Source organism: Palaemon carinicauda, chromosome 1 (genome assembly GCF_036898095.1).
Source record: "Palaemon carinicauda isolate YSFRI2023 chromosome 1, ASM3689809v2, whole genome shotgun sequence".
Classification (NCBI taxonomy): domain Eukaryota; kingdom Metazoa; phylum Arthropoda; class Malacostraca; order Decapoda; family Palaemonidae; genus Palaemon; species Palaemon carinicauda.
The window spans coordinates 124678815-124702138 of NC_090725.1; the positions used below are offsets into that span (position 1 = coordinate 124678815).

General features: G+C 36.9%; 1 protein-coding gene across 5 annotated transcripts in view; it reads right to left on the bottom strand.

The window, feature by feature from the left end:
• Positions 1-23324, bottom strand: part of Girdin (protein girdin) — a 557233-nt gene that overhangs the window by 237315 nt on the left and 296594 nt on the right. Inside the window, exon 1 of one of the 5 annotated variants that reach the window (XM_068384676.1) lies at positions 9481-9524. The exons of the other annotated variants lie outside the window; for them this stretch is intronic. Coding sequence (XP_068240777.1) covers positions 9481-9522 — 42 coding nt within the window. The 5' untranslated portion in view covers positions 9523-9524. Of the gene's footprint in view, positions 1-9480; positions 9525-23324 lie in introns of those variants that run through there. 5 annotated transcript variants of the gene reach the window in all.

Sequence of the window (23324 nt, forward strand, 5' to 3'; positions counted from 1 at the left end):
GTCATGTTCATCAGTGATACTTCTTTTCCACAATACATTTGTCTTTATGTTTCATGCTCTGATATCTATTACATTTTCCATCCCGTTTCCAGTTTAAATTACAAGTCCATTTCACAGACACTAAACACGACCCACAAAACGGGAAGCTTAACTATTTGGATTACAGCCAAGGAAAAGAAAGGTCTTAGAGGGTAATAAAGGACGTTCCAGTTTCCTTCATCATTACTAACGTTATCTCTTCCGGGACATTTTTAAGGCGAAGATACCACGAATCAGGGAAACACAAAAGGAAAACCATGTCAACATCATGGGATGTTTATCTGTGACTTCAACAAAAGACGCCTATAAAATGAAATAAAAAGTCTTTCCATAAAAGTTGAATTCTAGACTTCATCCTAAATGGGAAAAAACATTGATGCCTAAGTTTTATATCCAATTCTTTCAGTGACAAGAGACGAAAACACACAAAGTATTACTAAGAATAATTTATTGACAACAAATATTATGCATATATTCAGTAGAAAATAAAATTGGGAATAGAAAAAAACATGCGAGTTAATCCTTTAATAAAAATAAATTCACGCACGTCCCATCAAAAGCTTTTGAAATCAATAAAGTTAATTATCTATCGACTTCGCTTGATTGATCATCGCCCAGAGAAGCTAAATCACGCAAGAAAATTATCATACACCAAACGCCATCTGTTGATCAATAAAGTTACGAAAATCATATCCAGTGCCATCTACTGAATGATGCTGAAAACAAACAATTCGTTTTCTTCCAGGAAGAATCTTTATAAGGTAATATAATGATCTGGAAATCTAGTAATTCTTCAGAGCTTTAACATCATACCATCTACCGAGGATGGTTATGTTGGGATAAAAACTATGTGGTTGTGGCAGATGAAGGAATATGATGAATATCCCTGTGGTGTATGGGGAGGAGAATGACTTATGACAGATCATCTTGGAAAGGCTTCAAAAGATGAGTCACCAAAAAGCCCCACCGGAGACCAATGTAGAAATTTCTCCAATTGGACAGAGTTAGGAAGAGAAAATGCGGTGCCAACCGATATACATACATACACACACTCTAATACACACACACACATATATATATATATATATATATATATATATATATATATATATATATATATATATATATATATATATATATATATATATATACTGTATATATATATATATATATATATATATATATATATATATATATATGTATATATATATATATATATATATATATATATTAAAAAACCTGATATCGTATTTACTTTGAATAAATTGTTGAGTTCACGATATTACATACATATATACATACACATATATATATACTGTGTGTATATATATATATATATATATATATATATATATATATATATATATATATATATATATATATATATATATATATAGTAAATGAGCATGACATCGTATTTTCTTGATATGAATAATTGTTATGTTGACGATATTTTTGCTTCTCAGAAAACTGTTCATCAGATGAATAATAATTCTTTTCCCTTTCTCTCTTATTTTTGATACCATTGCATGGCTTCCTCACTCTAACGGGCCACTGGCTCTATTCTAAACGAACATCAATTTAAATACCAGTGCAACACAGAACATCAAGAATAAGGATCTAATCAGCGAATATCTAGCATAACATGATAAGAGTCCGTCTGAACAATTCCCTAATTTAAAACATACAACAAAGACTTTTTGGTCATCAGTTAACATATATTAAAAGTAACCCCATTACTGTGGTGAAATTAATAAATTTTATATAAACCAAAACTGTGAAATTTGGTAAAACATGTTTGTCGTTAAGTTTAAGTATAATTTTTGTTCTCGAATAATTTGCTTTTAAATTGTTTTTAACAGGATTTGAATAATTTGCTTGTAAGGTGTATCTAACATTACAAATGTTTAGGTTAGAGTACAAATTCGATTACCTGTTTAATAAATTTTGATGTAAAAAAAACAACACAATAAAATTTATCATTATTATTATTATTATTATTATTATTATTATTATTATTATTATTATTGCTATTATTATTATTATCATTAGCTAAGCTACAACCCTACTTGGAAAAGCCCGATGCTAAAATTATAGCCCAAGAGCTCCAACACAAAAAATAGTCAAGTGAGGAAAGGAAACAAAGAAATAAACAAACAACAAGAGAAGTGAACAATTAAAATAAAATATCTTAAGATTAACATGTAAACTAAAAAAAATTCAGAAAAACATAGGAAGAGAATCAAAATAGGATACTGTACCCGAGTATACCCTCATGCAAGAGAACTCTATCCCAAGACAGCGGGAGCCCATGGTACAGAGACTATGGCACTACCCAAGACTAGAGAACAATGATTTGATTTTGGAGTGTCCTTCTCCTAGGAGAGCTGGCTACCATAGCTAAAGTGTCTCTTCTACCCTTATCAAAAGGAAAATAACCACTGAACAGATACAGTGCAGTCTAAGAAGGAAGATTCCTCTCATTTTTTTTTCTTTTTTTCAAGTCCATAGTTACGACACACAAAATTCATCAATATATCGTAGTCATATCTTTCACGGTACCGATGAAGAAAAAACAAACTAAAATATTTATTTATGCCTTTTTTTTTTTTTTTTTTTTTTTGGCCCAACTGTATATCATAATTATCTATAAGAGTCATATCTTGTCTAGCTGAAATGTAGGAAGAGAAGGGTGGGCAAAAGGAAGCAGAATATAGACGTCATCGCTATGACATAGTTCATTATACTATATTCGCGTACTGAAATTACAAAATTCTATAAAACTTTACCATCCAACATAGAATTCCTTATGCTAAACGCAATTAAATATGTATGGAATTATCATAACTAAATCTACCATCTAACTATTGGACGCTATTTTTCCTAAGAAATTTTACCAAAGACGAATATGCAAACAACATAGTGAACATGCAAATAATTTTCTTCTCTCATAAGAAGCTTTTATCCAAACATCATAAGCTTGAAATTCAAATACTGCATTGACGTCAAAACGTTTCTGACAAAGCCTTAGATTGCGCTCCTAATAGGAGCTCAAATGACATACTCAACCCATCTAACAACTGCTCAATTTCCGCAATGACAAGATAAGACTAGGCAATTTCAAAAACGGCAACATGAGAACGACCATTATTCTTTAAGACAAAAACATAAAAAAATAAACTTTCCTCTCCAAAGGGAACTTCATTAAGCGATACTGCACCAAGCCGAGATTTCATTTTTCTCCTGGAGTAATTACGGAAAAGGGAGAGAGTTTATTGATGTTTGGATGGGGACGCAGGAAGGGGAAGAATGGGGAAAACCCAGAAATCAGAGGACTTTCATGTAAGGAAGTAGAGGGGGGTAGTGAGGGGGCGTAGGATTTATAGGAAGGACGGACATGAGATGGTTAAAATCTTTGGAAAAGAGGACCAAAGACTTTAATTGATAAGTGAGAGAAATGTGGGAGGAACAGCAAAAAGGTCATCCAAGTTCTGAGGAGTTGGCACAGGCTTCGATGCAGTTGACCAAAAGAATATTTTCAGTTAAATGCAGAGGGGAAAAAGATAAGAAACTGATCACCAAATACACCATTGGCAAATTGAAGCCTTATATTAACCAATCCACAACTCAATGCATGATCCCGGTTAAAATAGCGAAGCTTCGTATAGCGACACAATTAAAATCTTTTTCGGACTTAAACTTATTTTATTGGCGGTACAGAAGTCAGAAACTGTAGTTTTTTTTCTAATGCCCTTTGAATGTAACTTAAAATATTACAGATACAGGCCCACATACACATATTATATATATATATATATATATATATATATATATATATATATATATATATATATATATATATATATATATATATATATCGAAAATGAGGATAAGCAAAATAATCTTTTTGTGGAGTAAAATAAAACACTTTTCAATAAATCATTACCCGATATTTGCTTTCCTACTTCTTTCTTCTTTTTACCATCAATTGTGCGAATAAACAAAATTTTTAGCACCACTTTCAGCTACATTGAAATAGGAAATAATAATTAATTTATCTATCTTCTCATAACGTCATCAATCTTCTATCTCAATCACTTCCGGACAAAACATTTTACGCTTTACACGACAATCTTCATTCCAATCTATAATCACATCTCCTAACCTATAAAAGTACCCAAATATATTATCTCATCTTTTTGCCTCATAAGCTTTTTGTGAGCATGAAATAAACATTTTATTTTTCCCCTTTTGCAGCAACCATTCAAAAAGCAATACCGTATTGTTCACACTGGGGCATCATCCACACCTATCAAAGCATCCAGATTCAATTTAAGTTTAAGTCGTAAAATTCTTTACAGCCTATATAACTCTCATCTATTTTACAACGGTTTAGTTTTCCTGGGTGCAAATTTTATAAATTGGGAATGATTTTAGAAGAAAATAAAATACTGAGACCAAGTTGAGCGTCTTTGAAACATTTTCAAACAAGAATCATTTGTCATTAATAACTTACAGTTACGCATTTAGATTTTTCTTAAAAATCCTAATACATATAAAAGCATAAAAACGAACATACACAATCCTATATGTACAGTTAGAATCAAAAGAACCCAGACACTCGAGGGAAATCTTTCGTCAGATGTCTCTAGTGTTCCCATGACAAAACAGACAAGGTGTTGCTCTTCTTACTACTTCTACGAAATGGGCGGAACCCTCTCCAACCTTAGCGAATCAAAGTGGTGTTTTTGCTAGTGAAAGCATTAAAATTTTACAAATTGAGTTGCCATATTTCATTTTGTTATATCATTTGACGTTTCGAATATCCACTGGAAATACTGAATACACACACACACACACACACACACACACACATATATATATATATATATATATATATATATATATATATATATATATATATATATATATATATACAGTATATATAATCATGAATCCGCAAAAGCATGCAGAAATTATTGGAGTATCGAAGCTAACAATTCCTTCCGTTAACAGCTACATTAGATTATTTCGACATTAGTTTTCTTCAAGTCACCGATGAAAGAAAAAGTACTTTCAGATATGGTTCGAAGTAAAATAATAAAAAAACACCATAAATGAGTTGTACCGGCCTAAATGACATTGAGAGAGAGAGAGAGAGAGAGAGAGAGAGAGAGAGAGAGAGAGAGAGAGAGAGAGAGCTTCGGCCTGAATACATCGTTTTTAATATATTTGTAGTACTTGGTCAAAGTTCGCCCGTAACGTTTTGAGTTAGGTTGGTGACAAACAAATAGACAGAGTTGAAAACATGACCTCCTTGGTGGAGGTAATAATAATAATAATAATAATAATAATAATAATTGGACCAAAACGTAAATTTTGAGAGAGTTATGTCAAAGTGAGCATTGGCCTGTGCACTGAGCCCTTTTATAATTTGGAATTGCTAGATATTTCTTTGGATATATTAAACGTAATTAGTTCCTCTTACCTTCTAAATTCCTGGAATTTATCCAAACCTACCAAAAACTTGTAACCCTTCAGGAAACCACATTATTACTTCCATTCTTGCCTGTTTGTCTTTCAACATTTCCAACACTTAGTGAGATAAAGATTCACTTCACGAACATCATGTCTCTAGGAGTCCCACCCTGCCAGCGGGAAAGGGGGAGCCCCACCCTGCCAGCGGGAAAGGGGCAGCCCCACCCTGCCAGCGGGAAAGGGGGAACCACACCCTGCCAGCATGAAGGGGGGAGCCCCGCCCTGGCAGCGGGAATGGGGGAGCCTGCCCTACCAGCAGGAGGGGGGAAGCCCCACCCTGCAAGAGGAAAGGGAGAAACCCTGCCCTGCCAGCGGGAAGGGGAAGCCCCGTCCTGCCAGCGGGAAGAGAGAGCCCCTCCCTGCCAACAAGAAGGGGGAGCCTCACCCTGCCAGCGGGAAGAGGGAGGCCCCGTCCTGCCATCGGGAAGGGAGGAGCCCCACCCTGCCAGTGGGAAGGGGGAGCCAAGCCCTGCCTGCAGGAAGGGGGAGCCAAGCCCTGCCTGCGGGAAGGGGGAGCCCCGCCCTGCCAGTGGGAAGGGGGGAGCCCCCCCCTTCCAGCGGGAAGGGGGTAGCGCTGTCCTGCCAGCAGGAAGGGGGAAGCCCAACCCTGCTAGTGGGAAGGGGGAAGCCCCACCCTGCCAGCGGGAAGGGGGGAGCCCCGCCCTGCCAACGAAAAGGGGGAGCCCTGCCCTGCCAGCGGGAAGGGGGGAGCCCCGCCCTGCCAGCGGGAAGAGGGGAGTCCTGCCCTGCCAGCGGGAAGGGGGTAGTCCAGCCCTGCCAGCATGAAGGGGGAGCCCCGCCCTGCCAGCGGGAAGGGGGGAGCCCCGCCCTGCCAGCGGGAAGAGGGGAGTCCTGCCCTGCCAGCGGGAAGGGGGTAGTCCAGCCCTGCCAGCATGAAGGGGGAGCCCCGCCCTGGCAGCGGGAAGGGGGGAGCCAGCCCTGGCAGCAGGAATGGGGAGCCCGGCCCTGCCAGCGGGAAGGGGAGAGCCCCGCCCTACCAGCAGGAAGGAAGGAGCCCCGCCCTGCCAGCGGGAAGGGGGAAGCCCCGCCCTGCTAGCGGGAAGGGGGGAGCCCCGCCCTGCCAGCGGGAAGGTGGGAGCCCTGCCCCGGCAGCGGGAAGGGGGAAGCCCGGCCCCACCATCGGGAAGGGGGGAGCCCCGCCCTACCAGCGGGAAGGGGGGAGCCTCGCCCTGCCAGCGGGAAGGGGGTAGCCCCGCCCAGCCAGCAGGAAGGGGGAAGCCCCACCCTGCCAGTGGGAAGGGGGAAGCCCCGCCCTGCCAGCAGGAAGGGGGGAGCCCCACTCCGCCAACGGGAAGGGGGGAGCCCCGCTCTGCCAGCGGGAAGCGGGGAGCCCCGCCTGCCAGCGGGAAGGGGGAGCCCGGCCCTGCCAGCGGGAAGGGGAGAGCCCCGCCCTACCAGCAGGAAGGGGGGAGCCCCGCCCTGCCAGCGGGAAGGGGGAAGCCCCGCCCTGCTAGCGGGAAGGGGGGAGCCCCGCCCTGCCAGCGGGAAGGTGGGAGCCCTGCCCCGGCAGCGGGAAGGGGGAAGCCCAGCCCCACCATCGGGAAGGGGGGAGCCCCGCCCTACCAGCGGGAAGGGGGGAGCCTCGCCCTTCCAGCGGGAAGGGGGTAGCCCCGCCCAGCCACCAGGAAGGGGGAAGCCCCACCCTGCCAGTGGGAAGGGGGAAGACCCGCCCTGCCAGCAGGAAGGGGGGAGCCCCACTCCGCCAACGGGAAGGGGGGAGCCCCGCTCTGCCAGCGGGAAGGGGGGAGCCCCGCCTGCCAGCGGGAAGGGGGGAGCCCTGCCCTGCCAGCGGGAAGGGGTTTGTCCCGCCCTGCCAGCGTGAAGGGGGGAGCCCCGCCCTTCCAGCGGGAAGGGGGAGCCCGTCCTACCAGTGATTGTAATATCGAAGAGTAAGGGAAATTGAATACAGTGCTCCAAATGCCCTATCTCTGAATCCAGCTAATGAATATCTTGTCTTGGCTTCACACGAATAACAACTAGTTCCAGGTTAGAATGGTCCAGCGAAGGTGTTTCATGCTGCCGCTCGGGAGAGATTTCTTTTCTGGAGGGATTGTGAGAAGCTAGGAGCTAATATTGCCGGTCTAAGATGAGGACCGGAGGGGAAGGCCATTCATCTTTAAAATAATGAGAATGTTTGATAAATTCATCTTTAAAATAATGAGAATGTTTGATAAATTCATCTTTAAAATAATGAGAATGTTTGATAAATATATGATTAAAGAATGAAAGAAAGGAACACAAATGATAAAGAATGAAATAGGGGAACACAAATGTTAAAGAATAAATACCTCTCAAGACATGTGAGGGGATAGAGGAAGAAGCTCAGAAAATAAAATCTGAGGAATGAAAGAAAATATCTGGGAACCCAAGGGTGTCGCTCCTCAGCTGTGTGATTTAGTGATTAAAAGGATAATCAAACATTTATTTTCGAGATATTTTAATATTTGGTTTTCCCTTTCCTGCTTACTGCATCAGCTGTAGAAATAATGGTTCAACTACTATCTTGATAGGCGGAGGAGCTGGTATGGATGGCTATTGCTCGAACACTCCGAACTAGAGCTTCATGGATAGTGATGTGTTTTTAGTTCGTTAAGCGCCCATATACCTAGAGTAATTCACCCGGTCCAGAGCCCACATCCAACACCACATAGCTGTGCTATTCCGGACACTTGATCACTGTAAATAGGGACTTTATCATACAGATATAAGCTTATTTGAATCAAGACTGAGAGAACGTTGTGCATGAAATTGATAAGAAGTCAGTTTGAACTCCAGGCAATGTAATTTCTCAAAATAAAGCTAGTAGCAATTATATAATCATTGATAACTTGCAGTCACGGTATTAACATTGGGAATAATTTTGTGCTTATGCTATCTGCAAATGTACTGTATTTTTTCGACAATTTATAAAAGAATACATTTTGGGAAAACAGGTATATCATAGTTTCATGACAAAATTTCTGAAAATTACGTCGTTCCGAGACTAAAAAGTTTGTATTTTTTTGTATGATTTGTCAATAAAACAAATTTCTGATAGCCTTTGCCAGAATATAATAGCGCCCTGATTTACCTCCACTTATTTTCGATACGAAGTAATAAATTCTTATTGTATTCAAGGTGTTATGAAGACATCAGTATATATTGTATCCATCACTGATTATCTATTATGCAATGGTGATACTTAAATTTCGTTACTTATCAAACTCCCAACAACAACAACAACTACTTTCTTCTACTGCTGCTATCTTTTACAAATCAACCAACAATGAATACGGTTAAAAATATTTGCTAGAACACTAACAGTAATCAAATAATATTCAGGCAATGATACACTATTTTACAGGCTGTATCAAGAATACTCATTTAACTTCTCTCCACACACCCGAAAACAGAAATGACGTCCTTATTTCCTGAGTGTCAGACTGGCTGGGGCAAGGGGTTGTGAAAAGGAGACTCACTCCCCCCACCCCGATCCTTCCCTGCAGTGTGTTCACTTGGCCCCTCCTACGAAAAAATAGTAATTGTATATATATATATATATATATATATATATATATATATATATATATATATATATATAATGTGTGTTTTGTATTTGCAGTGGATAGTTGAGACGTCAAATGATAATAAAGAATTGAAATATGGCAACTCGATTAGTAACTTTTGGATGCTTTTGCTAACAAAGACAGCCCTTTATTGTCTTGGTTCGCTAAGGTTAGAGAAGGCTCCGCCCATATCGTAGAAGTAGTAAGAAGAGCAACACCTTATCTGTTTTGTCATGGGAACAATAGAGACATCTGACGAAAGATTTCCCCCGAGTGTCGGCGTTCTTTTGATTCTAACTGTATTACCATATTGAAACTGCAGACGTCAATACATTACCAATAGTACAGTCTCGTTACACGAACACCCAGAAATCCACATACCTGAAAAAAAGAATAAAAGTAAATAAAATAGTAACGAAAAAAACGTAACTGCATTACAGTTCATCTAGCAATGCAAAACAGAAACCAAAATATAGCCTAAAGAAACCCCATAACCAATATTCAAGGACATATTTTAAAATGCTACGAGTACTGCTGACGTTAGCCAAAAATTCATTATCAATCTGCTAATTCCCCTTTAGTAATCAGTGGTATGAATTCTAATTGCTTTTCTTTCAGAGACTAATGACCAAGTAGTTACTGTCAATGAACAGTAAATGAACAAACATTTCCGTTTTCTCCACTGATATTACTTCAGGATTGAGACCTGGTCCATTTCAAAACAATACCTTCATTTTTCTTTATTCTTAGAGTGGATCTATAGGTTTTGGGCCAAATAAATAGCTTACAAAACAATATCACAAAAACTTTAGCACTCTCCATAGAATCAATAGGACAATTAATATTTACTGTTCAAAATAGGGCATAGACTCTCTAAGATAAAAAGGGAGCGCTGTCGTCGTGGGTACACCTAAGGGAAGTTCACTTGAATGCAAAAAAGGTGTACTTTGTTATTCAAAAATGAGCAGACAACATAGTGCGAACACAAAATATACATCACACGAGAGAGAGAGAGAGAGAGAGAGAGAGAGAGAGAGAGAGAGAGAGAGAGAGAGAGAGAGAGAGAGAGAGAGAGAGAGCGGTATTATGGTTTTATAGCTTCGCCACAAGATTACATAAAAATCGTAACAACTCTCATCTTCGCCCGAGTTACTAAGCATAACAGTTCATCAGAATTGATGCGTGTCACTTCCGGATCAACACAAAATAGAGGGTCAGACACACCATAAACTTTCAAGAAAATTTGACGTATTAAACACCAGCATGACCATCATCATCACGTTTTTCCATGTTGTTGCTGTTATTTTTTAATACTGTTGTATCTTATTCTATCTTACTTTTATTATTCTGTTTTTTTCTGAAGTTTTAATAATTTATATATGAATGATCTCTTTTAATGTTGTTATTGTTTTTAAAGTATTTTCTTTTCAATTGTTCATTACTTCTCTTGTAGTTTATTTATTTCCTTATTTCCTTTTCTCCATGGACTATTTTTCCCTGTTTGGAGCTCTTGGGTTTATAGTATTCTGATTTTCCAAATAGGATTGTGGTTTAGTTAATAATAATAATAATAATAATAATAATAATAATAATAATAATAATAATAATATTGTTCCACACGCCTTGCAGTAATTAACGCAGACCAGCCATCAAACATTCTTTATGGTAAACTAACTGTAGGATTCAAATTGCTTAGCACGGCCACTGACGATAATTAAGATTTCACTAAGTATACTCGATGAGAGAGAGAGAGAGAGAGAGAGAGAGAGAGAGAGAGAGAGAGAGAGAGAGAGAGAGAGAGAGAGAGAGAGAGCGCTTCTGCAATGTAAATTTTATCGTTAATTATACACCTATGTGAATGTGAAGTTTGTTTAGTTAACGAATATATTGAGAAACCTTACTTGTTTACATTTTGCCTTATTGAGTGTCTAAAAGTAAAACAAAACGAAAGCTGTTTTAATCGGTGGGCAAAAAGTATTTGACTAAAAATGTACGTTCATTTGATGTAAAAAAAAAAAAAAGCGTTTAATATTACAATTACTCCCATTCAAAGTAATTTTGTTATGAATTCACATACTGTAGGGTGCATTCAATATATAAACGGTTAGTTACTCCTCTATAAACTCATTATTTAGACATTTTAATAAATGCAAAAGTGCTTTACTTGTAACCAAAATTTAATTAACATAATTATGGATGAACAAACATAAAAAATTGGTACTAGGATGTCACTGATAACTCGATTAAAATAACAATTTGATTCTATGACGGACAAGTTTAAGAAAAATATATCCATATCAATCATACTAGAGCAAAATAAACATTTAAAGGTATAGTAACCGAAAGGGGTTTTCGGGGAGACGGAAAGAGGAGTGAAGTTCAAGTAAAGGAAGGAGGACTGGATTTAAAGATCTCAGCCTACTGCAACTGGAGCAAGAGGAGGCAGGGGACAGAGGGCTCTGAGAGCAAAGTCTGTCCCCACTTCGTCGAAACAGTGGTACTGGGTTCGAGGGCAAGAAACTGCCTGTGGCTTGCAAAATATTTTCCACATACCACTATCATGTCCTCGTTCTGGAGACAAGAACCGTAACTGGCAAAGTAGTAAGACAGAAAGTTCAAAATAAGAAATTAGAAAATAAAACCATATACTATAAAAATTAATGCCTTGATTATCTGGTAATACTGATGCCCATCCCACAATGCTTGTAATGAAAGTGGCTAAACATTATTTGCAATAATCTTAATGTGCATATATTCTTATGGAACTAATAGGGAGGGATGCTATGTTGATTATAATCATCGTCTAAAACTAAGGTTTGATTTATTAAGGCCCAACGCTGTGGTAAAACCCCACAGTTGTACTGTGAAGAGAAGTTCAAAGAGGTTATTCAGCAAGTTGGAAGAAAGGAAGTGATAACAAAAATATAAAGCAGAAAGGTAAAAAATGGGTGCGACTAGTAGCCGACAGGGCACTGAAAAAATCCCACAGCGATGCCAATAGTAAACCCCGCGGCGGGATATACTGATGACAAAGGGGTAAAAGTGAAGTATTCACTGCTTATTCAATAGGAAGAGTCCAACGAATCTAACATATTCATAACTGGTAGACTAACTTTGCGTGTGAATGACATATTATTCGCCGCCAACGAAGTTGGAGTGAGGTTATGTTTTGCCCCTTGGTTGTGTGTATGTTTATTGTGAAAAGCTTCCTACCCTCAATTTTAATCGTATACTAATGAAACTTGCAGGGATTAATTGTTATGTAAAAAGCTGAAAATTATTAAATTTTGGAAGGTCAAGGTCAAACCAAACATGGTTGTCACAGACTTCAAACTTGGTTCATGTTAGAATGTATGAAAATCCACGCCAATTAATACATGTTAGGGTCAAAGGCCAACGTCGAGCAATAGGTCGTGAAATGAGCTGCCGCGGCGGAGGTCTATGTTCTAATGAGTACCCCTCTAGTTAACAATTAATTCCAATGCATGTTGTCTTATTTTCACTAGTTTCGCCTCAAATTCTTTCATTATTTACATCCCAACCTACTCTCTTAAACGTTAACCTTCTTTCAGCAGGTATAGGCTACTAATTTCAAAATCTTTCACTGAATTTTGAGTTATTCATAACACAATAAAACCATATATTTACTTTAAATTGACGTTTTTCGAAGTGAAACGACGCGTAAGAACAACCAACATTCGGAAAATATTTCCCTCCGCCGTACTTAATCCAACACGTTGGATGGAGGTCTTAAATAGCCCTCCCTAAGACTTTCGTGGAGATAAGGTACGTCCCATTCAATCTACCATAAGACAACATTGCGTGATAACCGAGAGACCTTTGATCCCCTGAAATCCTAAGGTCATCTTTGGCCGATCTCACGGATTTTTATCTTTGTTTCTTTCACAAAATTCTTCACAATTCTAAGCAACCTAGGTTGGGGAAAACAGACATTATTCATTTATATATATATATATATATATATATATATATACATATATATATACATATATATATATATATATATATACATATATACACACAGTATATATATATATATATATATATATATATATATATATATATATATATATATATATATATATGTACACATATACACACACAGTATATATATATATATATATATATATATATATATATATATATATATATGTACACATATACACACACAGTATATATATATATATATATATATATATATATATATATATATATATATATACATCAAACCTTCCTGTTTTGCTATAGATGACATAATTCTTCCTTTGGGGCTGAACACGAAACTTTTTCATCTCTCTTGCTATTTTACCTCTGTCCTGTGCTAGACAACGCCGACTACCCTCCACCTTCAATCTCCCTTTTACACGCATTAAGAAGAGCTTCCTTATCATCCTTACTTATAGTCGCTAAGAAAGAATTACTTTTTCTGCCCTACATCCGTAGGAAAAAAAAAAACCGTCGATTTTACAACGTCAAAAATGTGCATTACGGTCTTCATTCTCACACCACTGGTATCACCTTTCTTGTAAGACAATTGAACAATTTTTCATAGAATTATGTCTCGTCAAGCCATCACGAACTAAGTCTGGTCTTTCATTCGATTATACATACTTACCTCCATAATATAATATCTTCTACCATCCTTAATATTCGTGGACACCGTCGATCATAGACCACAAACTAACCCCACACATTGGTTTATACTTTTTTTTAAACACAAGTGCCATTTTTTCTAGCTCTGTTCATACAATAATAAACCCAATGAGATAACTAACTCTGGCCACCACTAAATTCCCAAATATATTAACAAAGAAAAGAAAATCTCGTTACCATAAAAACTCACAAAATTCATTATCTTAACCAAAATTCCAAGGAAGATGAGCCCTCTTAATATTACCATCAGTAAAATCAGCTCATTTTCGGCCGTTCTTCATGTATGATAAATCTATACAAATACTAGACATCAAAATACCCATACAAAACATCAAAAGGTCAATAAGTGTTCTGATGAGGGATAGATTGAATATCGTAGCAAAGACGAGAAAGACAGAAATGTTAACTTCATATAAGAAAAATCTACCTTACCTAATTCCATAGAAATTGAATTCATGGAGACTCATAAATACGGCACAGGAGAAAGATGAGAGAAATGTTATAAAGATATGAAAATTATCTCTGGAATTACTCATTAAGTATATTACCATAATTCTATTTGCATATCAAAGCATCAAAATGACAGGTATATGTGACATATTCAAATATTTTGCACATTAACTCAAATGATAAATCACAAGCCTCACCTAATGAATTTAAAATAGGATTCATAGTGTATAAGGAATATTTAATGGGATGTATGTACGATATTTTTAAGTCTTATTATAGGATAGGTGAAAATTCCCATGGAAAACAAAACAGTATCAAAATAATTCAATTCTACCCATACTTAATATCAGAGCATACAAACTACAATTACTTCTTAAGTAATTCATAAACCGAAGATAAACAAAATAACTGTGATGAAATATTACATTGATTACATTAGATAAGTTACTCAGCAAAAATTCGGCTTACAGTTTTAAAAGGTGGCAATCAACACACACTTCAACAACTATAGATTTGCTGACGTGACGACTAAACAAAGTGAAGCATCGTTTCAAATAGCATTATTCTCATGCTATCAAACGTTTATCATACCTGAAGTTCGGATAATACCATTGAAAAACTCCACAAAAATGTTGGCAGTATTCCTTCGGTTATATTGTGTATATCTGGCCTCACTTGACCGACGGTACTTTCAAGAAATTATTTACGATTTCGTGATTCAACCTCTATGATTAACCATTCAAATCATAATTTCTAAACACTAAAATTACCGGTCTATTGTGTATGTATACGCATACGCACATGTATATACACACATTTGTATATTTCTACATCTATATATATATATATATATATATATATATATATATATATATATATATATATACATAAACACACACACACAAATATATATATATATATATATATATATATATATATATATATATATATATATATATATATATATATATATGTATATATATATATATATATATATATATATATATATTCAAATAAGCATTATATTTTTGATACATTGATGTCTGGATTCTCTTAACGACCTCGGGATCAGAGCCCAGGCGAAATCACATAAAGACAAGAGCTTGTGACCGGCCGGGAGTCGAACCCTGGTCGGCAAGCTTGTATAGACAGGGACTTACTTCGTGGCCAAGTCGTAAGTTACTGTCTATACAAGCTTGCCGGACCAGGGTTCGACTCCCGGCCGGTCACAAGCTCTTGTCTTTGTGTGATTTCACCTGGGGCTCTGATCCCGAGGTCGTTAAGAGAATCCAGACATTAATGTATCAAAAATAGATGGCTTATTTGAATATGAAAAACACGTCTAAATGAACAAAATTTATCATAAATACACACACACACACACACACACACATATATATATATATATATATATATATATATATATATATATATATATATATATATTTTCCTCAGTGGGGATACCTTAACGTGGGGAAAGGGTTCGTGTATCGACATGATCAGCAAAACTGTACTCGTCAGGACCACCATACTAGAATGGTTTGCTTTGAGTGATTAGACTAAACTCTCCACTATCACCAATCCGCAGTGGCCAGGGTGGTGATGAAAATGGCCAAACCCTAGACATGACTAAGGAATGCACTTCTTGTTGTCGTTGTTTGTATGTATGTATGTATATGCGCAATAGATAGACAATAGAAATAGATAGCCTTGCCCTCGAAAATACACTACTTTTCTGTTGCTAAACCATAATCAATAAAGAGTTAATCTAAAATAGAACTCTTTAGTAAGTAAGAACTAAAATGCGGAGGAGATGAAATTACTTTCCCATGACTGGAAGAGCCTCATCAGGGAAACGTGTCACACCATCGGCCCAACAGATGGCACCATCACTCAAGTAACTTTTATGAAAACTTCAGAGCTGGATAAGGCTGAAAGTCTGCCCGATTAGACGCCGTCATTCGGCTCCGGAAATTAATTCGTAATTTTCCTTATGGTTTACAGAGTGTGAGACCTGCCCTCTTTATCGTTTGCAAATTATGCTGCTGTAACATAGTTTACTTCCTTGTTGCCAGGGAAAATTATAGAAATTGAATTAAAAGATATTTCACTAATGTAAAAACGCAAGCGATTATGCTGCATTCTCTAACAACGCTATAGCGCTGTTATAAGGTTATGTATTCGCCTCTGTCTTGTTTCCTTGTCAGTCTATCAGTAAGATATTTCAACATTACTTTAACTAGAAAAGCACTCAAGAGTGCAGACCTCCACCACGGCAGCTTATTTCTCGAAACCAGCTTGCCTTTCCCAGAATCAATTTAGATCGTAGGCGTATTTTTCAGTCGACCTTCACCTTTGACCTAGTACATCCAAAATTGAATCACTTTCACGTCTCAATATAACAAATAATCCCCGAAAGTTTCACTACTCTATGAGTAAAATTTAAGCCAGAAAGTTGTTCACAAACAAACAGACCAGCGGGGGAAAAAACATAACCCTCCCAACTTCGTTGGCTGAGGTAATAACAAAGAGGAGATTAAGTAGCCTAATGAGTCAAGCTCGACGCTTACAGAACTGGTCCATTAAATTCGTGTAAAAATACTATTTATATCAAATATAATAAATAAATAAATATAATAAAATATATATTAAAAACAATAGAAAAAATAAATTATGAGATAAAAATCTGATCTCTTTGCACCCCATATTGTATTGGGGTGAGTATCGTTGGTTTTTAAGGATGACTCTCAATAACATACTTCAGAATGGAGGGCAGTTGGTCCTTGAAAAGGAGTTCGTTTTCATGAAGAATCTGTGCTCATATAAGGATTCAATATCTTTAACAACTTCCATTATCAAAACGTTAAGAAACCTCAACATCGTGCGACGATACCGGAGATTAGGCAACTTCTTACATGAAAATTTTAAGTTTAACATGCCATCCGCTAATGGAGATGGACGGAACATATATTCTCAAAACATGTAAGATGTGAGATTACGTGCGGGTCCTGAGACCTAGCCAGATCTGATGAAAAAAAAAAAGAACTAAACGAAATAGAGAATTATGTGCACTTTTGTTTTCCATTGTACCTGTACAGTAGATTTGTCTTCTACCCTGCGTTTTTTTCGAAGAATATTTCCAATATATGGAATATAGCAATGAATTTATTTGAATTCTTTAAAATCAGTGTTCAGTATTCCTGCATTTTATTTTTTAAAAGGTGAATATCGAAAAGATACACCAATTAACCACGAACATTTGAAGTTAGTTAGGTAGTTTCACTATCGATTAAACTGTAATACCATAAACTTGGTTTCGTCTCCAATGAAGAGAGAGAGAGAGAGAGAGAGAGAGAGAGAGAGAGAGAGAGAGAGAGAGAGAGAGAGAGAGAGACTTTATATTAATTGCAAAAATGACCTAAGGACTGTATAAAATCAGTGCAATGAAAAAAATACGCGTCTCTCCAGTATAAATGTGGTTGTGTGTGGAACAGAAAACCGCAATGGCTCTCAAGAGCGAGAGCAATGAAAAAAATATTCGTAACCACATGCAGCCACAGAAAGCAGGAAATGCTTTGCACTTTGAACATACCAGCGATGAATCTTAACCATGCATCAAGATACTCTACCTCGCAAATCACAGTAATAAATAACATGATATACTGTATAAAGCACGTTTAATTTCATCTGTAATAGACTTTTATAATTGTCATATTTTATCATTTTTCACACACACACACACACACACACATATATATATATATATATATATATATATATATATATATATATATATATGTGTGTGTGTGTGTGTGTGTAAATTTTAACATCTAAAATATGTAACAACGTAACAATGATGAACAGTGTATAAAGTAAATAAATCATGTTTATTTACCTACATACTTATAATCAGACATATAGCCTTCGACTAAACCCCTGTAATGTAAATTCCATTTTGATATAAGTTTCCGTACCTATCATATGCTGAAAGAAAAGGTATTATCGTTAGATTTTTAGGAAGAATAAAATTCAACTTATAGATTTACATCAAAATCAGATGAATTGTTACAAGGGTAAAATGACAGCAATGCTCACCACGAGAGGGCATAAGTGTGAATGTGACTGTGTACTGTGGGTAGGATTTTGTGCTTGTGACAAGATAAATCCTGAAGTGAAGATGGTTTTCTGATCAGTCACAATGCCTAAACGTTTCCGAAAGCAAATAAGATAATAATGGGATTCGTGACTTTTAGAGACTTTGCTCACATAGCCTACTAGAAAGAGGGGTCAAGATAAGAAAGATCATTTTAATGATAGGTTTTTAGAGTCGTAAAAAGAGTAGGGCGGCTCTGCAGGGGTCCAAACCAGAACCCTTCGACCGTTTCACATCTATATCACCCTTAAGAGCCTCTAGGGAGCAAGAACCCATGTTTGGCAAAACGCCAATGCCAAGCAATCTATACTGCTACCATTGAGCACAGAAACTGCAATGAAAGACACTGTAACGAATATAAATTACGGGCTTCGAGCTAAAAATCATTTACAACTATACCCTAACTGCATAGGTCCCCTATCAATTGATACCGTCATTACATTATGTAATTGCATTTGAGTGTGATAAGTAAAGCACGAGTCTTATTAGAAGATAGTTAAAGTCATAAAATATAATAAACTCTTTGTTTGCTGAAATTCCAATAAAAATGACGTAGACTGAGTGACCCAAGGTTTTTGCAAAATTAACAGGCAACGAATGTAGAGCAAAACCTCCGATAGCTGCCATTTCATTTTTAGATCTAAATTGTTACACATCCTGATAAAATTATTCTATTTCTTGAGATCTAGATGAGAAAAATACAATTCTATGACCTTCAAAATAACATGAAACCCTCAAAAATAGGCGAAGGTAAAATATATATTAAAGAAAAATAACTCCACGATCTCAAAGTACCTTCTAATCGTTTTCATAGATTTGATGAATAATGTTCAATTCGACACAGTTCGTCTTACATTTGCAGTTGTAAAATCTACATTCAAGCCGATACACAACAAATTCGATCGTATCTTATTCCTGAAAAAGTTCGGGGGAGCCTATGCTTTCGCGAGCGTGCGTACACACACACGCACGCACACACATATACTCTCTCTCTCTCTCTCTCTCTCTCTCTCTCTCTCTCTCTCTCTCTCTCTCTCTCTCTCTCTCTCTCTCTTTCAACCATAAGGTTTTCATTGACAAGATTAATTTGAATACATAACCAATTAATAAACACCTTGAATTCCAATTCAACATTGTTTCCTGTTAGCGTGAACTTTTGTCTGGTAATAATTACACTTTCCAATCAATAGGTGATTGATTTTCCTGGTCGTGGGTCTGACTGGTAGCTGATAGATTGCATAACAAGTTATTGTAGTACCATTTCAAATGCTGAATGCGTTTTCCCAGCTGCAAAGGTAAACCAGGCTGGGAACAACGAACGCATTGCTGGAGTAAACAAACCTATATTCCTCTCTTGCACGACATACTTATTCAGAATTTTAAAAAATACTTTTCATACATACGAGTATATACGATGTAATAAAACATACTCTTTAGTTCCGTGTAAATCATGAACAAACTATGTCACTTGACAGGAATTAAAATGAAAGATATGTTGAATGATATAAAACATTAATAATTTTCTGGGCTTAGTGCTAAATGTGATCGACTTATGGAAGGTTTATAATTCTTATCGTGTATATATGCGGCATCCTTTGCACATCTCTGTTCTTACTACAGCAATTGAACCAAAAGTAACGTTTTAGGAACTTAAATAAAATATAAAACATTGGGTTTTTTAGAGTTGTCAACCAGCAAGATCACCTTTAAAATAAGTCAAAATTATTACCACAACTTAATCATGACAATTTACAAATTTGACATACTGATACAGAAACCAGCTGTAAGAAACACCCCACCACGAAAGCATCCGAAACGATCTAACATGAATATGAAAGTGTCACAAATACTGCATCAAGGGAAAATATCTTTATATTGGAAAATATGACGATTTTAGGCGAAAAAATTAAGGTGTCACGCATTCAAATTAGTTTTTAATCAGCTCTCAACTTGACTTGTATGATACCTTGCATATAAAAAAAATGTGACCTTCAAATCCAGAGAAAAATAACCAACACTAAATCAAAACGACGTGGCGATGCCTCATATGTGGTCGTATTTATAAGTTCTTATGCGTTTGCCTGTGGCAGGTTTCAGGAAATTTTTGTGCTATTCACTAACTGCAAATATTGCCAGAGCATTTATAGACATAAATAAACTGTACATGCACTTGTGTGCAAAAAAGATACTACGTACATGAGAGAGAGAGAGAGAGAGAGGAGAGAGAGAGAGAGAGAGGAGAGAGAGAGAGAGAGAGAGAGAGAGAATTATGGGTTCATGAATTTGGGCTAACTATCCCTTTACTGGGTCCCGTATGGCCATTCAGCGCCTAAGTACATCTATGGTAAAATCCTTAATTACACTACAATATAAAAGTTAGAAGAGCTTGGGCAGCAAGATGGAAGAAGGGAAGCAAGAACGGAGGCAAAGTAGAAGGATATAAAGTAAGCGCATACACTGTAGAGGACGAAGGAACGCTGCAAACACCTTTAAATAATGTCTACAGTGCTTCGCGTGAGGTGCACTAACAACACTTCACCGCAATGAGAGAGAGAGAGAGAGAGAGAGAGAGAGAGAGAGAGAGAGAGAGAGAGAGAGAGAGAGAGAGAGAGAGAGAAAATTTAGATAAATAAAACCTTATCAAATAAAAGATTTCATCACCGGAGGTGTATAAATCATGTATAAATAAACTCTAAACAAAAAGGTAAAAGAAATAATGTTAACAAAGAGGACTTTAACAAAATCCAATGCCTTAATGACCTCCCCCTTACATATAGCGTCACTTATTTTGCACAGGTGTTTTCAGCATACCAAGGTAAATTGCACCGTGACTCACATTCTGTACAAACACAGATGACTGACCTCCAAATACCTCTGCCCACATGTGGTGAAGTAATTTTGTTATCAAATAAAGCTGTATTTTATAGTAGAGAGAGAGAGAGAGAGAGAGAGAGAGAGAGAGAGAGAGAGAGAGAGAGATCGCATTCGTTTAGGCCCTTCTACGTTGTACCTAAAATACAACTTATTACCGTTTTTTAAATAATCAATATTAGATCTGACCTAAGAATTAAATAAAAGCGACCAGATAGTTTTAGAATTTCGTCCTGCATTAGGCTTCTTGAAAAGGCCAGTGACATTACATATTGGTTCGTCAGATAAAATAACCAAAACCTGTCTACTGTCTAGCATGCGTTTGAATATGTTACTGTCGGATTTGTGATGGTCGAGATACATTTGGGAAGGCAGTTCCGTAGATAAAGAGGTGACGACAGCAAAGGATGCTATTTTAGCTGGGCTATGAAACAAAGCAAATCAGGCCAGTCAGTGTGGTGAAACTGAAGGGCAAATGTGTTGGAAGATTTGCAAATAACTCCTCTTCGATTATATATATATATATATATATATATTATATATATATATATATATATATATATATATATATATATATATATAATATTATAACGTTCAGGTCTACGCTGAATGCTACTAATTTAATCGACTTTAGCCTATCACAGTAGGGAAGGTCATACACATAGTATACCTTTTTTATGTAATTCAGTAGTTTCTTTTAGTTGGTCCTTTTTCCACATTGATGGGTGTAGGGCCCTGCATTAAAGTGTCGGAAATGACTCCTAGCTCTTTTATCGTGATGGCATTCTTTTCAGAATTAAGATAATAATTGAGGTTTTCTAATTTCCCACTAATATGTGTACTCAAAATTCATAGCCGTTAAAGGTAGACTTAATTCCTTTGAAACTGTTCAGATTTTTCACGTCAGTCAGATACGGCCTCAAATAAGAAATAAATGAGTTTAGATGATCATTATCACTAATCACTATCATGGAGAGAGAGAGAGAGAGAGAGAGAGAGAGAGAGAGAGAGGAGAGAGAGAGAGAGAGAGATTATTTGAAAACATTTGAGGTGGATATAAAATACTTTCCATTTAAAAGCGAAAAACCACAACCGGTAAACTTTTCTTTGTCCTTTAACTTTGTATGATCACTTATGGTCTAATAACAGAGACTTTATCCATATGATTAACTTCATTAGTTTCCCAAATTCCTACTTAACTCGCCCACAATAATATCCTTTAACTAGTTCCTTTCCCCTAAAAATACCAGAATCTCCATTTAACATTCAAATCCAGTTTTATAACAACTACTGTCCCTTACTAGATGCTTTTTGAACGTTTAGATTTTTCTAGTTCTCAATTTCCAAACATTTCTTTAAGTAAATTCAATTCTTCCTTAATCTTTCCAGCTTCCCCACCTTGCAATACTTTTGGTTTTCTTCCTTAGAGCTTCTCCCCCTCTTTATCAAATTGAATTGTCAGTCATACTCCGGCAGCAGACAGATCCAATTCCGTCAAAATACATCACCATTTCGATATCTTTAGTTACCAGAGACGCAACGGATATACACTTTTACAGAACATTGAAACCTTTTCAGCAAAACTCCACAAATATACCAAGACCTTTCCCTACCACTCTTTCTTTAACGCACTTCTATACACATAGTATACTCATACTTTTACTTGAACACCAATAAAATGTCTTTGGGAGAATTACCTCCCCTCAAACCTCTTTCATCAAGTTAAGACCCCGAAGCCTTTTCTCCTGTCACTTCGAAACCTACCATAAATAGATGATAAACGCTCAAGGACTGAGAGCGCCAAGTAGTCTTTTTCGAGATTTTCTGGTTGCTGAACACTTAAGGGAATAATCCAAGTGGCTGACGAAAGAGGTCGTATTTTTTGCAATTTTAAAATATTTACTATGAAAAGTATGATGAAAGATTTTCACCAAATGATTTAGATTCAGGCCGACGTGTCTCGCTCCAAGAACAGGAAAATGGTTAAACACATAATGATGCCTTTCCAAGATGTGACGTTTCGATCAAATCAA